This window comes from Convolutriloba macropyga, chromosome 13 (assembly GCF_964194025.1).
Source record: "Convolutriloba macropyga chromosome 13, txConMacr16.3, whole genome shotgun sequence".
Classification (NCBI taxonomy): domain Eukaryota; kingdom Metazoa; phylum Xenacoelomorpha; order Acoela; family Convolutidae; genus Convolutriloba; species Convolutriloba macropyga.
This window is the reverse complement of record NC_134480.1, coordinates 30,972,982-30,991,219: the sequence shown is the minus strand read 5'-3', so window position 1 is coordinate 30,991,219 and position 18,238 is coordinate 30,972,982. Positions and strand designations below refer to the sequence as shown.

The 18,238-nt window shown below is 37.2% G+C and overlaps 2 protein-coding genes across 3 annotated transcripts in view; both read right to left on the bottom strand.

Annotated features, from left to right (window-relative positions):
* Positions 1 to 18,238, bottom strand: part of LOC142351908 (uncharacterized) — a 438,132-nt gene that overhangs the window by 353,278 nt on the left and 66,616 nt on the right. The window lies entirely within an intron of this gene.
* Positions 1 to 18,238, bottom strand: part of LOC142351693 (uncharacterized) — a 127,791-nt gene that overhangs the window by 59,627 nt on the left and 49,926 nt on the right. Inside the window, exons 14-17 of the mRNA XM_075403835.1 lie at positions 8,935 to 9,226; positions 8,078 to 8,448; positions 3,974 to 4,246; positions 3,056 to 3,487 (exon numbers count right to left, since the gene is read on the bottom strand). Of these exons, the coding sequence (XP_075259950.1) occupies positions 3,056 to 3,487; positions 3,974 to 4,246; positions 8,078 to 8,448; positions 8,935 to 9,226 (1,368 nt within the window). The remainder of the gene's footprint in view (positions 1 to 3,055; positions 3,488 to 3,973; positions 4,247 to 8,077; positions 8,449 to 8,934; positions 9,227 to 18,238) is intronic.

The following is an 18,238-nucleotide window of genomic DNA, read 5'->3' as shown; positions in this document are numbered from 1 at the left end:
ACCCGGCAGATTGCTGGAAAATAGCCGCCGTTGATTCCCATATCTCTATAGAGATTGAAAGAAAAAAATATCAACAAAAATTGATTTTTGTATAAACATTTTTAAGTGCGATTTATTTTGATGTCATTTCGTAATTGAACAAAATCCTGTCTCTCAGTGAGAGGCTAGAGGGTCTAGTATCAATACCAATAAGCATTATAGATAGTAACTAGGACATATGAGAACAAAGTTCAAGTACCGGGCATCTAAAAATGGGCTTTATGGGTTTATCCCGTTTCTATTTCTGACTTTGATTTTTTTATACCCACTCTCTTAATTTTGAATTGCTTTGCTGAGCAGCTGCTGTTTCAATGGACTTTGAGCAGAATGACAGAAGAGTGAAACTAGCCTAGAGAAGTCAAAAAAAAAGATTTCACGCAACATGTCGAAAAAGCGGCAAAATGGGTAAAGCGAAAAAAAGTCCGACGAAGTAAAAAAAAGCAAAGTCCTGAAATACAATCCAAGGAATTGAATGAAAAACAGACTTAATGTACCTGACCAGCAGATCAATTGAACAATCCCAGCCAAAAAGACGAAATCTCGAAAGTTAAGAACCTAAAAGTATCAAACTAAACAAAAAAACAATTATTCTTAAAACTCTTGAAGCTTTTAACCTGAAGGCCATTTATGACACAATGCAATATAGCCATTACCTTACGCAAAAGACTTGAAAGAGATTAATCATACACTAAAGGTAGATAATCTTGAAAAAAATGACAAATCCTTTAAAAAGAAATGTGAAAAATGCTTCAAATGAAAAGGAAAAATTTGTCTGGAAGAAACGTTCAAATTCAATTTTTCTCTGTGGAGTTCTGTCTTGTAACTCATCTGCAACATTTAAAAAGTTTCGTCGGCCAATAAAGATAGTTAAACTCAGAAACTGACAAAAAAATCAAAAAATTTGAAAACAATCAAAAAAATTTAATTTGCAAGCCTTATTTAAAAAATTACTTATATTTACAATCTAAAAAAACAGACAATCATTTTGTTGCCACTAGAAACTCTGCAATAGCATACTAGCAAACTCAATAGCAGCAAACTGGGGAAAAAGACTTAAATTTCAGGAAGCCAAAGAAAAAATTACAATTTGAAAATCGCTAAAATTTGTAATATTAAAATCTTGAAACACATTCCCCATTACCACTAGAAACTATGCAGTAACCTATTATCAAAACCTAAAAGAAATATTTTGGCTGTTCAGGATAGAGAAACCAAAAAATTGACAACAATTTTCAAATATTTGAAAAAATTGGCCTATGCCATGGCCAATAAAAATTTTGCAGTAAACTATTAGCAAATCCTAGACGAGATTTCTTGCCCCCTGGAAATGGAAAACTTGAATAATAACAATTAATGTCAGAAAATTGGAAACAACTGCAAGTTTTATCAAAAAAACTGATAAAATTCGTGCAGTTGAAAACCATTCCATTATCACTAGAAACAATAAAATAACCTATTATTGTGGCACAAAGAGCTGAAACAAAAACATTCGAATAAAACTTGAAAAAATTTGAAAAATTAGAATAAATTACACTGTTTATATTTGGTGTAGCAAATCGTATAGCTCTTAAAATGGCCATAAAAAGTAATTACGTCTTGCAAAAGACCTTTACCAACTTTTACAAACCTCAATTTCAGACTGGTCCAACAAAAAATCCGAAAAAATTGCAACATTTTGGGCTCAAAAACTTCTGAAACTGACATGGAAATCTTGAATTACGGCCTTCCCAGTAGCTTCACCACTCTAAGTACTTGAAGAACTACTTAACGCGGCTAAGGGCCTCTAACGAAACTTGATGCCCACTGAACTTTACCTGTTTATCCCGTTTTGAAAGCTCAAAGTCATGAAAAAAGGTGTGAAAACATCTTACAAAAGTACAAAAACATAGCAGAACAAGTCCTGGCGTACAATTCAACGAATTTTCATTGACTAAACAGAAAACTAGACCTAGAACGGACCATGAATAGATTGGAAAAACCATTGAGAAAAAAATCCGATCCAAAAAATCGAAAAAACTGTAAAAATCAAATTGAAATTGCCGCATGTGAACAAAAAACCAATAGCGAGAAAGCCAATTTTGTTCAAACACCGTTTTCTCACTCTACTTTAAAATAGGAGCAAAAAATTTCACGCCGCAAAACCACTCGCTTTTTCGCTCCACTTCCTGTTTCGGCGTGACCAAAAACACAACTCCAATTTGACTTCAAAAATCATGAAAATTTCTGAACAGATCTTTTAAAAAAAGACAGCTCCCCAATACAATTCAAACTCTTTGAATTGTAAAAAGACAGAGCACCAATACAATTCAGTTCTTGGATTGTAATAGGAGCGCTATACTAGCCGGCTAAGAAGATGAGGGCGGCTATTAAACACTTTTTTTCCTGGGGTAGTTTTGAATTCGATGGGTGCCAAATCCTGTTGCAGCTTTTCAATCTCAGCAAATAAAATTCTGGTGGACCAAAATTATACATCCTTGGGTTGGTTTTTTAAACTTTAAAAACATAACCGACTAAACGTCGGAAGAATTGCTCTTGAACGACTAGTGGGAGCTCTAATCAATTGCAGCCTGCTTTAGTTGGGGGGGGGGGGGAGCTTAAATGGGACTAAGAATTTCTATAATGGGCTTCAAATAACCACATTAGAGGTTAACATATACCACTATTAAGATTTAAAGTAAAAAAATGACACCAGTTTCGGCGAACTTTTCATTTGACTTTTAGTATTAAATTGCCGCCAATTGAGTTCAGTTGCTTTAAATTGTTATTGAGAGAGAATTTTAGATCACGCGAAATGCAAAAAGTCAAGGGCGCAAAAGTCACTCGAAAAGTCAAAATTGTCAAGCGAAAATTTTGCATAAAAAAGACACACACGTTTACAATAATTGCTATGAACTACGTTCAAGAGCAATTAATAAATAAATCGCCAACAATTGAGTCGAGCTGCTTAAAATTGTGATTAAGAGCAATTTAGATTAAGAACACTAAAAAAGACGCAGAACTTGAAACGAGGTTCCACCTTTCTAGCTTGAACTTGCTCCAAGTACTCTTTCAGAGATTTCTTGAGCACTTCTTGGTCCCATGAAAGGCTTGCTGCAACATCATCCTCTTCATCTTTCACACAATCATCTTCTCCCATAGTCAAGGAATCCACATTCTTCCCAGCCTGCTTATCAACTTTCGGAAGACTGTCACTCTCTTTACGTATGCTTTCATTTGATTTTGATGGAGGCGCCTCATGGGCCGTTGGGTGGTTGTCATTTCCTTTAGATTTGTGTTCAACAGAAGAGTTCAAATTTGCATCATGAGAAAGCACGGTATCAGGAGTAGGTTCTGCCGGAGGTGGAGGTGAATCACAAGGTGGAAGGTGGGTCGGAAGAGGAGGCGGAGGTGGACACAGACTGTCAAGTATGCTGTTGATGTCCTCTATGCTGTTGTCCAGTTTACGCCTCTGAAACAGATTACAGCAATTTAAACCGTTGGTTTGAAAGCGTTGAGACAAAGCTTAACTGCCAACTTTATTTTCAATGCAAGTAGAACACTTACTGACGCAACTCCAGTTTAAGAAAGACAAGCAAAATCAATTCAGATTATCCTACCGGAAAATTTTGAGTGCCAGCTATATTTTACCAGTTGATATTTTACCAGAACATAAAACTGTAACCATTACCAGAAACATAACCGACTAACGGCGACCGAATTGCTATAAAAAAAAACCGGCGAGAGGGTTGCTTCGGTAGTAGCCAGCTGGGTCTTAGGTATGCTAGCATTGGAGAGGGGGGTGGCGATTAAAAGGGTCAGACGAAAAAATGCCTAAAAAGACCACAGAACCAATATAATTGCTACAAACTTCGTTTGAGAGCAATTAAAAAAATAGTAGCCACACGAAAAACAGCTGCGCGCGGAATATAAAAAATGTCTCTCTATTACCACTCACCCACATGGGATCTTCGTCCATATCAATAAAATCTCTTTCTGCCATCTTATGCTCCTCTTTTCCTTCAAGTTTTTTCCCAGTTTCATGCTTCTTGGCCTCCAAACTAGTGGCGTATGTATAGGGCGACAAGTCATCGAAATCATCGTCAAAATCGTCATCTCCATCTAGTCCAATTGGTGGCAATGAAGTCGGCAGTGGAGGTCGGAACCGGATTGTGTTTGGAGGGGGAGGCGGAATGAACGGCGGGAACACCAGCTTCCGCGCACCGAACACCTGTGAATCATCACGATCATCAGTATTTCTGGGCGATAACGCACATTTCACCCCTTGTAAGAACAATATTATCACCTTTAATTTTCCTCTAGGAAAAATATACTGACGAATTCTTCGAAGAAATCGTTGTCAGTATATTTTTACGAAGACAAAAAATATTAGGGCATAAAATGTGCGTGTAAAAACCAGCCCAGACTCTATACGATCATTTGGATTACCCCTAGTGGATTACCCCTAGTGGATTACTACCTCCAGCCATGGTTTGACAACACTTAAATGGGAAACATAGCCGGCAGATTGCAGGAAAATAGCCGCGATAGACGCTTGTGGCCTTCCATCGAGTTGAAACAACCAAAGAAATAAAATAGAGATTGACCACCAGTCGCTTAATAGACTACTAGACTTGTTGGGATAAATTCGGACTCTCATTTTTATGAGACATATACGCTCTGCAAGGAAAAACCCTAATAGAGACTTTTTGAAATTGATAATCGAAATCAAAAACGCAAGACTCAAGATTTAGGGCATACACGTCTGGCACTATTTAGATACACACTGTTGATCTTGAAATAGTATATGTTCACAAATTTAAAAAAAAAACAAACAATTCCACAATAAAAATTCCTCAAAAAAAAACGTTCCATTGCCAACCAAAACTATGCAGCAACTTACTTTCTTCTCGAGGAGGTTTTATTGCCCCAGAAGCTTGAAAAGCTCAAAAAATGACAAAAGTTTTCATTAAAAAAATTGAAAAAAATTGCAAAATTAGTATCATTTTTCGTGAATGTTTCCTTTACCAAAGCATAAAGCTCATAAAAAGACCATAGCAAGTAATTATATCTTGCAAAAACCATTTGCAACTTTGACAAACGTCAATTCAAGATTAAACTAACAAAAAATTCGAAAAATAACAAAAAATGTGAAACATAACCGACTAAAGTCGGACAAATTGCTCTCTAACGACTGGCGAGCGGTTAGCTTCGTCTGTAGCTAAAAACGGTTTAGTGAGACTAGATTTAGATTAATTGAAAGGGCGTAAGGTGAACGCAGCTGGGGTTCAAAAGTGGATTGGGGGAATGATGTGGGTGCGGGAGTGGGTAGGGATGTGGGATCAATTTCGAAGAACTGCACTTCACACCATAAGTATAAGTCTCAAAAACAGATTCTGTTTATCATATACTTGAAGACCAGTGCGCTGAGCGGCTCTAAGAGAAATTTATGCAAACTGGGCGCTACCTCGTTATCCCGTTTCTGAAGACGAAAGTCAAATGGGCCAGACGAAAAATCGGCCAAGCGAAGAATTGCATAAGAGACAAACAGTATTATTATATTTGCAACAAATTGCTTCTGAGAGCAATTAACAATGATTTCCTAAAGAGTGCCTGTTAAGTCATTTATAAAAACATTTTAACTATAAATCATTGTTAATGAGGATAAGAGATGATGACATTACGCCACATAAAAGCAGCTGAAGTGCGGCATCAACAAAGAGAGAAAGAGAGATAGTGTGTGACAGAGATAGAGTGAGAGAGAAAAAAGAGATAAAACGTTAACGAGAAAGAGAAGGAAAGAAACTCTAACCGACAGAGAGAAAGAGCGATAGGAATATTTTCCATGATGTGATTCGACTCTGCAACTTCTAATTTTCTAGCCTTAATTTAGAACAAACCTGAAGAAGGCTAATTTGAAACTATGCAGTAAAAAAACTCTAAAACAATTTTTTGTCTTGAAAGTTGTCTCAACTAACCCATCTCCAAGACTTGAAAAGTTTCATTGGCCAGTAACGGTCGTTTAACTCACAAAAGGACAAAAAACATTGAAAAATTTTGGAAACTCCAAATTTTAAGAAAATCTTGCAAAAATTCAAGATATTAAAATCTTAAGAACAATTTTATTGTCTCAAGGGATTATTCATTATCCCTGTTTTAAGCTTTAAATAGTTTTACTGGCTCAAAGATCCAGACACTTCGGACACAAAATTTTCCGAAATTTTGAAAAAAAATTAATCCAAAAACTACTAAAACTGGAGTCATAAAAATATTGATCATTCCATAAACACTAAAAACTAAGCAGCAGCCTATTATCAAAACTCGCAGGGCCCCTGGTGCCGGAAAAATTCGAAAACATGAAAAAATTGAAAATACCTTAAAAAAACTGCTTCAATTCGAAATGAAAACTTGAAAAACATTTCAATAGAAGAAGTTCCATGGCTCTTGAGAACCCTAAAAATTGACAAAATTTCAAAAAACTGAAAAAAATGCAAGTTTTATAAAAAAAATGCCAAAAGTTGCGATATAAAAAATTGAAAATTAACCAATGACCAAAAAAAATTTTCAAGCAACTCATTATCAAAATCTAAGGGAGGTTTTCTTACACTTAAGGCTCAAAAAATCTGAACAATCACAAAACGTATTGAAAATTAACCAATGACCAAAAAAAATTTTCAAGCAACTCATCAAAATCTAAGGGAGGTTTTCTTACACTTAAGGCTCAAAAAATCTGAACAATCACAAAACGTATTGAGAATTAAAAAAATGGCAAAAAGTGTTAAAAAAATTCTGAAATTCGTGATGTTAAAATCTTGCAAGACATTACATTACATCTAGAAATTATACAGTAACCTATTTCCAAACCCTAGAGGAGATTTCTTGGCTGTTGAGGCTGAAAAAGGCTAATAAAAACAACAAAAATTTTAAAACAACAAAAGCCAGTTTTATAAAAAAAAATGCTAAAAGTTCTGACATTTAGAAGTTGAAAAACTATTCCATGGTCAATAAAAAATTGTCAGTAACTTAATATCGAACACCTTAGGAAGTTTTCTGGCCCTTGGGTCTAGAAAGACCTGAATAAGAAAAAAGAAATGTCAAAAAATTTGAAAATCGCACGTTTTGTCAAAAAAATGCTAAAATTCGTGATGCTAAAATGTTCAAACCATTCCATTACCACTAGAAACTATGCAGTAACCTCCTATTAAAACCTAGAGGATGTTCCTTGACCCTAGGGCTGATAAAAATCAAAAAGTGTCAAAAATTTTGGAAAAGCTTGAAAAAAATTGTGCAAAGTAGTATAAATTTGCAGTTGTTTAGCGAGCGGTTGTTCGTCATTAGCTAGAAACATGGGGGGGGGGGGGGGGGTGCATCGAGGGCTGATGTGGGGAGTGGAGCAACAGTGGGGTGCTGGGAGGTAAAAGCGCGGGGGGGGGGGTGCGGGCAATAGTGAAAAGGGGGTCAACAGTGGTGGGGTCAACCTCTAAGAACCGCCCTTCACACCATAAGTAGTCTCCAAAACAGTTGGAGCTGAAACAGAGCTCAAAGGCTCTAAGAGCACTTAATGCCCGCTGGGCGCTACCTGTTAATTCCGTAATTGAGGACGAAAAGTCAAAAGCGTCAGACGAAAAATCGGTCAAGCAAAAAATCGCATAAAAATACCGACAGGACTAATATTATTGCTACAAATTTCATTTGAGAGCAATTAAAAATTGCCCCATTTTGGGGCTCAAAACACCTAGCAGCTTCAGTACTCCAAGCACTTAAAAACTACTAAAACTACCTGAGGGCTTCAAATGAAACTTAATGCCCACTGGGCCTTACCTGTTTATCGCCTTTTGAAAGATCAAAGTCATGAAAATTGTGAAAAATCAATGATGAAAATCTTACAATTTTTTTTTACAATTCTTGGAATCGCAATCGCTTCGCGGCTATTAATAAATCAATGAGAAAGTGAGAATAAATCAATTTACGCAGCAATAACCACTTTTAAATTGGAAAAGTTTGTTACATAAAAACTGCAAATTTGTTCTTTGAGAGAAAATGGACCCTAAAACGGACTCACGTCAATATCTGGATCCGGATCAAGCAGAAACGGATTGTTAGACAATAAAATCGGATCTTCATCTTCACTACCACCGCCACCTTCACTCCCACGCAAAACTCCATCGCCAAGTTCCTCCTGCCTCTCTCCACTATCGCCTTCATCATCATCATGATCCGAAAACAAATCTTCAGCCGGGAGTCCTCTCGCCTTACAGACTGGGCATTCGCAGGGGTCATTGTTGTCTTCGTCTTCATCAAGGTCATCTTTGCCACAGTCGGGGTCCTCGTCGGTTCTGCTATTTTGAATGTCCTTTTGGATTGCGTTGGCCACTGTAGATCCCAAACACGCCTCAAGCAGTTGGTTCAGGTCTTTGTCACGATCTCGTTTTCCTAAAAAAATTGAGTTTTTTGGAAACTTACAAGCTTATTTATTATGTATATTTAGAATAATTCAAATGTAAATAGAATTCAGATGTTTTATTAAATGATCAGGTCATCAAAAACTCAGCACAATACAGACTATTTATCTAATTTTTGTGATGCAATTGATAAATTTCTATTAAATTCTACGTCCTATCATTTTTGAGTTGTAAATAGACAATCCGGATTCCATTCTATTAATTTTTGAAAGACATCTGATCATTTCGTTTTCGCCAATTGATGACTCAATAATAGACTGTCATGTAACCTCAATCTTGATTTCTGCAAGTTTTGCGAACTGTGATTTACAAATTGTCGTCACGCAGCTTACTGGTAAACTTCTAAATTACAATGAAGCAGTCTTTGTGTTTAAAGGATATGGAAGCGAGCTGTTGCACGCGTAAATTATAGCAAGAGTTCGGAATCACGCCCTTCTTGAAGGGAAATTCAATATACCTATCTTACTACATTCAGAAGATGATGATTGCTTCCCGCTCGTGCATTTGCCTGCAGAGTTTGTACTCCCTCCGCCCTCCCCTGACGATAGAAATGCATGTCTCTTCGCCCTGTACTCAGCTTGTTCAGCCTTGTGTTTCATCTTCTGCTTCTGTTTCAGAGTATGGAGGATATTGTCTACACAATTGCGTCTCTGCTCCATAGACATGCTTGACTCTGGTTGCAAGTGATGATGGCTCCATTTTATCTCTCCACTTTCACTTATGCTAACTGAAGCACCCCCTGTTGCATCCTGAAATATTGTAACTGAAAAAAAAACAGTCGGCAGACTGCTTAATATAGCCGTGAACTGGACTTCGCCATATATGAAAAACACGTCTGAATTTACGGAGTTGTCGATTCAACCTCTAAAATCCCATATCAAATTATTCTTAGAAAACACTGAAAAAGTCGCCTTTCTCCTTTTGGTCACGATGCCATATTATTATCAGCAATCATCATATACGAGTCACTAATTGACATCGAATGGGGTTAATGGGGTTAATAATAACCTTTCCTGGCCTTATCTTTAGTGTTGCCCGTCATTTAAAGATTGAGACGCAAAAGCAGTTAAGGAGCGCCATGGTAAGAACTTTTTTTTAGATTTTCCGGTGTAAAAATGTAAAACGAAAAATTCGATACTTGAATACTATACTCGATTCGGGGCGACGGGGATTGGAAATATTTAGACGGTTAAACGTAACCGACTAACGTCGGGTGAATTGCTCTCAAACTATTGGCGAGCGGTTGGCTCTCTCAGTAGTTAGCAGCAGCTAAGGGTGGCTAGCTTTAGCTTAGAAGGGGCGGGATACGGTGAACATTGGGGGGGGGGGGTGTGAGCCTGAGGTCAAGCTCTAAGAATCGCCCTTCACACCATAAATTGTCTCTTAGGCTGCTCCAATGAATTGCATTTTTAGAGACTAGTGAGGTGTAAGGCTCTAAAAGAATTTAATGCCCTCCGAGCTTCAGCTGTTTATCCCGTTTTTGAGGACGGAAAGTCAAAAGGCTCAGATGATAAATTAGGGACTACTATAATTGCTACAAACTTCGTTTGAGAGCAATTAAAAAAAATAGGGGTGGGCAAAGGGCACGCTTGAGGTAAGCTTTTTTTCACAAAAGCTCAAAACCATTTAATTTTACCGAACACAACAAAATCAGAAAATCTGTAACTTAGAAAGTTGGAATCCTTATTTTATACATTTCTGCAAAAAATTTGCCCATCAATAGTGGCAAGAACATTTGTAAACCTAAAAAAAGAAAAACTTTTGACAATTTTAGAAAACAAAATTCTAACTGTTTGCCTGGAATTGTGAAGAGCTACACCGGGCAAAATTTTTTTCAAAATCCGAAAGCTCAGTGTTTATGTAAAAGAATATTTGAAGCAACTTTAAGAGCATCTGTGAACACAGAAAATCAGTTGCGAAACGGCCAATAATGTAGTTAAAATTCAAAAGCCATGTATGGAAGATTAGATAAACACAGCCGACAAGTTGCCTGAAAATAACCGCGATAGACTCTTGTGTCATTCCATGGAATTGTAACAACTAATGAAATAAGATAGACAGAGATTGACCACCAGTCCTTTAAAAGACCACTACAATTTTTGCGTTGGATTCGGACCTCAATTTTATGAGACACATACGCTATACAAAAGTCATCATAAAACATTTTCAGATTTAAAATTCCAAATCAAAAACTCAAGACTCTATGCTCAAGAATTAGGGCACTAAAATTTGGCACTACTTGGATGCACACTATTGATCATTAACTAGTAAATGTTCGTAAAAATTGAAAGTTCATAAGGTGATCTCAGGTATTCTTTTAGTGAAGTAGGCCACGCAATTGACATAAAAACAGAAAAAATGTGGTCGCGTACACAAATATTAACTGCAAAGCAATAGAAGCTACAAGACGTCAATTCCAAGAAGTCAGGTCGTAAGAATCATCGATGGAGACGATTAATTATATATAACAGGACAAGTCCTGAAAAAATTCAAAAGAATTGTAATTATTCATGGCCTGACAATCATTTAATTCGCTTTAAAAGGCAAATAAGAGCTGTTACCAATGAGACTACGCAATAAAAAACGAACAACAAAAATAAGCAAGACTTAAAATTCAATTTTTTTATTGAAGATCGGATCAATTTGAAGATCGGATCAACATCAAAAACAACTGCTATGAACTCAAACTACCAAATATATTCCTCTATTTCTCATTAGCAACCTGTCATTAAATGTCGATGAAATCAATTTTTTCAATTTTTTGTTCCAAAAGCGTACCCACTGCGCCAAAGACCATTTTCTTAATTTCGATCCATGCTCTTTTGAATGTTTTCCCAACCTCAAGAAACATTATTCATCTATGAAATAGTTGCTAAACTTATCATTTCAAGTCAATCTTGGTGCAATTTGTCTAGGTAAATCAAACTACAAATTGTCTTTATATCTGTTGAACACCAAGGCAACTTGGCCTTCTGGGAACCGCAACTGTTTAATGCTGCAATTGTATCCCCTAATTTGGTTCGAGAGTAAAAGCTGTCTTTGTGCTAGGTAAAATTCATTACAGAAATATTATTTGTCTATCTTTTAAGGCGATGTTAATTTCCTTTCTCTTGTAAGGACTTTTCCTTTGTTACTTTTTCCAGTTTACTTTGTCCATTTCAGAAACTTTGTTTGTTTATCTTATCAGGCAAAAATGCATTGGATTTTTCCCTTCTCAATTCGTTTCATTTTCAATATATTTTTTGCTCAATCAGTTGAACAGAAAGTTTTTTGTGAATCAGTTGAACAGATGATGTGTCAGAGTAATTGCCAAAACATTACCGATTCATCGTTTATTCGGCAAAGTTACTTGTACCGACAAAACTGACGCTAGAGATGATCGTTTCTTCTCAGAAGAGAAAATGAGACAAAAGAGATTTCACTCTCCGTTCAAAAACAAACAAGTGGCCTCGCTCATTGGATCGGCTCTCACACCAACCACGACTTTGCAGTTATTTCTCATGAGACTGGCGAACAAAACACTTCTAACTGCTTTTGCTGGTGTGAAGATTTAGCTGCAGATCACCAACACATCATGGTGTGCAGTAACAATCCGAAGCAGATAGAAAAGACAATCAAGGCGAAGTATTGTACGAAATACGATCCCGGATGTTTATTCGTCAATCACCCCTGCAAATTTTTATTAATCAGTTTCTCGGAATTGGTGCTGTGGACGTTGTTCAGCGTGGAGATAAGTTCGAACAATTTCTCAGAGCAGACGAGCTAGGACTTGAGAAAAGATCTAACGAAAAAATAGATGTCTGGGAAATGGAAAAAGCTTGCCCCGTAAGACCACGGCATCTTTCTTGCCTGACTGAAGATCAGCGTCGACTGATGGCAAAAATAGAGTCTCCAGAGCAGTGATTCGCCATTTAAATCATCGCTAGAATCCTACATTGATATTATGGCTGCTGGTTACGGGAGCGTAAGTATGTCTGAACACTCGGCGTTTTTGCAGGTACAGTGTGGACTCACAGAAGCTCAATGCAATTGTCGGGAGTTCTGGGAAGATTCGATTATCAATGAGAGCTCCGATGAAAGAGACCAAAAAGCTGACAATATTTACTTTACTGAGCAAACAAATTACTGATAAGGCAAAATATAAAGATCATAATTTAAGAACTAACTCGATTAGTAAAACGGTTGGTCGGTCAATGATTCGACATCAAAATTTGAATAAAGTCTTAGAAAACTTCTCCGTTTGCTGTTCTCTGTTTAAAAACAACTCTGATACCAAAAATGCTTTTCTTGCAGTTTGCCTAACCATTGATCCAAAGTGCAGCCTCGGCGAAGAAAACAAAAAGCACATTTTGGTGGTCTAATAGGAACAGGTGACAATATTTTGCGCAATTATTTTAAACATTCAAAAAATGTTCGGTGTGACGCAATTTTTCATGACGCTTACGGGTTTATGAAGTCAACCTATGACCTGGGGCCTGGCTATGTTTATGTTATCATTCGTAATCATTTTCTTTCGTAATCATTTTCTTCTTGGTCACTTTAGCGGTCTCCTTTACTGGATAGGTTTTAAGTGCCAAAATTCTGAAGTTTTCAATTCTTTCTCTACCCTTCTGAGCATGAATTCCATTGACCCTAATTTACTTACTTTGCACGTGTCTAAGATAGCTGCTCTTTGCGTTAAAAATAATGGCGATGAAACTGAAGTAATTCTGCAGAAACAATGCTACGAAAAAGTTGCGGGAAAAACGGTCATAATGAAAACAGAGATTGACTCAACTCTCCCAGAATTAGAGTTGCTTTGTGAGGCCACAAAACTGTTGGAGTATTTTCTTTCCATTACAAAGGCTAGTTCAAAAGTTGGACCACCGAAACCACCTCAGCGTGTAACATTTGCTTGATCATGGCAGACTACCCAGACTGTGCAATTGACCTCAACAATCAGTTTGTTTTCGACTGCCAGAATCAGGAGTGTCCTTCTTGAAAAACCTGCTGCGGTCATATTGAGCGATCTCTTATTATATGTGGTGTTCACTCTTTCCTACTACTCTCTGCAGTTATCTTTTGCTTTATATCCATTACTTACTACCAAATCACTAACCCGCAAAACTGGTCGCTTCTTGGATTTTTCTTGGGTTGCCTTGTACCTACACCAAAGTAACCATCCAAAGTAGATTTTTCTTGACTGTCAAAACGGTCAACTCTTGTTTTCAAATCAGAATGAACAAAACACTGAGAACCGATCCACACTTCCCAATGGCCGTTGTTGGCCCCAGTGATTGCGGAGAAACACAGCTAGTGGCGGACTTACTGGTGAAACATAGACAAATCTTTCGGCCAAACTTTGATTGCATAAATTACATCTATCAGCACTGGCAGCCAGTTTACAAAAAATTAGAGTAAGAAATGAACACCAAATAAATCAACTTTCTCAATGGTCTGGACAGGAAAAAATTGAAGAAACTTTGTCCAATTTTCAGCGCCACCTTCTGGTGTTTGATGACGTCTTCGACAAAATCGCTAATTCATTAGAGTTTTTAAATCTTGTTGTATCCGGTCGGCACAAAAAGCAACATGTTATTTTCTTCAAGCACAACCTGTACCAAAAGAGTTCGAATTCGAAGACAATCAACCTCAACCTTACCCATTTACTACTTTTGAAAAGTCCGCGCGACGTTGTTCAAATTGACTGTCTTGGAAGACAGTCGGGAGATCGAGATCTTTTGTTGTCTGCTTATCGATCCGCTACCGAGGAGCCATATGGGCATCTACTAATTGATTTGGATCCTAGCTTTGACGAAAACTTACGCCTCGTTTCGAATATTTGCACTGCAGACAATTTACTACGCTTGTTTCATATAGACTCCAAAAACAACGAATATATAACACTGAGTCTTTCACAAAATCAAAGTGTTTTACAGATTCTTACAACTGTTAAACCTGTTTTACAGAGATTGATTTTAACTCATGCCGATGAATGTTTTATAAAATTATTAGTTGATTGCATTTTCAACGTGGTTAAGGGGAATGTATGCGTGTCTAATAAAACTAATACCAAACATACTTTCAAACGATTTCGAATGATCGTTTTTCTTAGATGCATCTATGATTCGTTTTTCTTAGATGGACCTGGTTCAGAGGTTTGCACGAGTCATCAAGAATCGAGGCCAGAGTGGATCGCAGCGATCGTTTGTTGGACGAACTATCAAAGTTCTCCGGGCGGGCACTTGACGAGATCTATAGCATGCCAGAAACACCGGTCCAAACACCTCTCACGCAATGCAGACATGGCTGCACAAGATGATTGCCAGGAAGTTGAAAAAAAAAGTCCTCATGTTCGAAGGGAAAAATTTGTACGACCTAGGGGGCGCTACGTTTGTGGAAATGGCGTTCAATATCGTAAAGGGGATTCAATATCGTTCATGGGACGATGAGGAAAGACGAACGCTTTGTATCGAACCAAAGAAAACTAAGTGGAATAAATGGAAGAAAAGCTGCTGATACAGAGAGGACTGCTCTCTATCAGAAAGCGGTTAAGTTTTGTTCTGGCGATCAGTACACTGATAAGCTGTATCGCAATACTCTGAGGCTTGTCAACCAACGCCTTCGTGAGAAACGGTTAAGCGGAGCTCTATAGATTATATAGTAGTCTTCAGGTTCATTTGTTTTACATTGATCATTTTGTTTATTCGTTAAACATTTTCATTGAAATCCATTTGTTGACCGCTGATTGTTTTTTTTTGGACTCATTATGTTAATAACCCGAAGCACAGCTGTCAAAATATTCTATGTTAGATACCAAAATGTTTTGCGTGAATGATGGAATAGTCGCTTAATAATAAATTGGAGACAATTGAAGCGGCGTTGAGACGGAGTAATGTTGTTGAAAATGATGCGCGTAATCGAATGCTTGAAGTTTCGCGTGCTCTGAAAGTCCTTGTTAGTATTTAATCTCTCTAACTATCTTAGTTTTTTCTCTTTCAAGAAGCAAGTTGGTAGCAACTTGTTATTTCATTGTTTTAGAATGATAGACTTGTAAAACTTCAGGCTCCATTATCTAGGAAGACGCTAGTTTATAGAAGTGTTAATTTGTTGTCCTATGAAAGCTCGTCGGGCGACTACGCAGCAGTTAGTAAATTTCTAGCACGGTCAATTCTTCCAAAGCAAGATAGGTTGAATACGTGGTTTGGTCAACGCAGCAACCATAATTTTGGAGGCCACAGGCTTGCTTCTGCCGATGACGAGTACAATTTCAAAGGTTTTAACTATAAATTAAAAAAAAATACTAATGTCGGTGTCTTGGGTATCAAGTGTTTTTTTAAGAAGCTGTTAAACTGAATTGCGGTGTTAGTCTCTACGCGCTGAGACGAGCAAAGGATGCTGCGAACTCATTAGGTCGTCATGAGAAATATGAGAGCAACCGTACCTGAACTATGAATTCGTGTTTGTGTGTTCATAATTAATTCAAGTTGGCTTAACAATGATTTTTCAATTTTTTATTGACACAACTTAACGCTTCGAAAGATTTAACTCAACTCTATTCATTATTTATGACTCGCTTAGTTCCGTTGCTTTATTTGAGATAGTGATGGCCATTCTTGATCCAGAAAATTCAAGTTGTATCTCAACTTAGCTCAACAGCTCAGTAGGGTACCCATGACGTGGCAGCAGTTGGCGGCTGTTGATGGTAATCTGACCCAGAAGTGGGTTAACTCAGGCGAAATGGTTGCTCATAGAATTGTGATTGATGTTCCATTACCTGATTTCGTGCGGAATGTTGAGAGCTGCCTCGACAGTGAATATGGCAAAAGTCTACGGTGGGTGAAATACAGTCATGTGAAATATTTAAAGCCCGAAAGTTTTTCGCAGATAGGTCTTTTTGCGAAATGTGATATCATCAAACTGAAATTCCTGGAATTATTGGCTGACTTCTTACTATTCCCGAAGAGGAAATTGCTAAAGGTTATAACGATTTTTCAATTGCTCAAAACTCGCGTGTTGGTGTGCTGTGGTTAATGTTAGGTCCTATTTCTTTTATTAAAGCCTCTTGCCGCCCAAATGTTGCCTATGTTCATGTAAAAAACATTATGGTTTGTGTACCTTTGCGTGATAGTAAAGAGGGCCAGGAGCTAACGATACCATACCAAAATCCTTTTTTCGGCCCCAATAATCGATTTTGTTTGTCAACATAAAAGCATGCACGGTAGGCCTTTTCCTGAAATCACTTCAAAACAAAAAAAAATGATAAAAGGATTCCTCCAAAAGACTCTAATGTAGGTTCAAATAACGAAATGAAGCATCCAAAAATTTTATTGAGGCAAGGTTTCCCCACTAGGTTTAGAATGTTTTTTTCCGGAAGACGAGGATTTAGTCACATATAGAGATGTTTTCGGTTGGAAAGATATATCAGTAATTGTTTTCTTGCGGAACCTCCAATGATAGCAGTCGATAACACAGTCAATGATGAGACTAAAATTGAGCTAGAGAATCATTTAATAGTTTCACCGGTAAGCACTACTCCCTCATTTGAACAACTAAACAATTTTCAAACATCCTCTCCCATAAATTTAGCCAATTTTGACGAGCCGGATACACAAAATTTAGTTGACAACTTGGCTGTTATTGACAGCTTTGATTTTAGCTTATATGAGGGCTCTAAGGTATCACACGATGAATTTCTAAAAAAGTTTGATAGAATCAACGATAAGCACCGCCTTTCCGAAGTTGCCAAAACTGATATTCTTAAGCTTATTGCTACTGTTCTTCCACATCCAAATCAAGTGTTTGCAGATATCCCTTTATTTGATCTACCTATAGTAACGACATGTATGGGAAATTCAAAAATGCTTTTCGCGGACCTAATTTCTCAAATACATCGAATTGTCTGCAGAAACGAGTTTTTAATTAATCCTGGTCAAATGTATGTAGCTGGGACTCTAAAAGTGATTTGTTTTGCAAGGGAGAGCTTCCACTGGTTTTCAATACCGATGGTGCTCCTGTCTTTAAATCTAATAAGTTACCTGTGTGGCCCTTGTGGTTTCAAATCTATAATCTTCCTCCAGTTTTGAGATCTAGTTATGCTAATATTTGTCTAATGGGACTCTGGTATAGCGAATCTAAACCTAATTTCAACAAACTTCTACTGTCAGTGTCTGCAGAATTTCACAAAATTTCTAAGGGCGCCCTTTTGAAAAAAAAGAGTTTCGTTAAATTTCGTTTCCGTAGCATAGTCTGTGATGCACCCGCGACTGCCTATGTTTTGTGCATGAAGCAACATATGGGATACGAGAGTTGTGCTTATTGTTTTATTAAAGGCTTCCACCAAAACCGTAGAATGCTTTTCAAGGTGTCAAAAGCTTTTTTTTCTTCGCGAACATGAGTACTCTGTAGGATCTGGCGAATTAGCTGAACAACAAAAATCAATCGTTCACGGTATTAAATCTCAGACTCCGCTTAATAAATTTTTTTAATTTTCATTGGGATTGTCCTATCGATCCCAAGCATCAAGTTTTTTTAGGAACAGGGAAAGTCCTCTCAAAATTTTTGGTTGCCTTAGCAGAGGGAAATTCGTTAACTGAGCTACAGAAGCGTGTTCTATCATGTATGGTCCTTTTTGACATCCAAAATCGATACAGAAATTACAGATATCAATCGATTACAGATATCAATTATTGGAAAGCTTTTAATTCTGTTCTTTTTCCATATAGGACCTCTCGATTTTTTTGATCTCTGTGTTTCTTCTCGTCATTTTCTCAGTTTTTGCA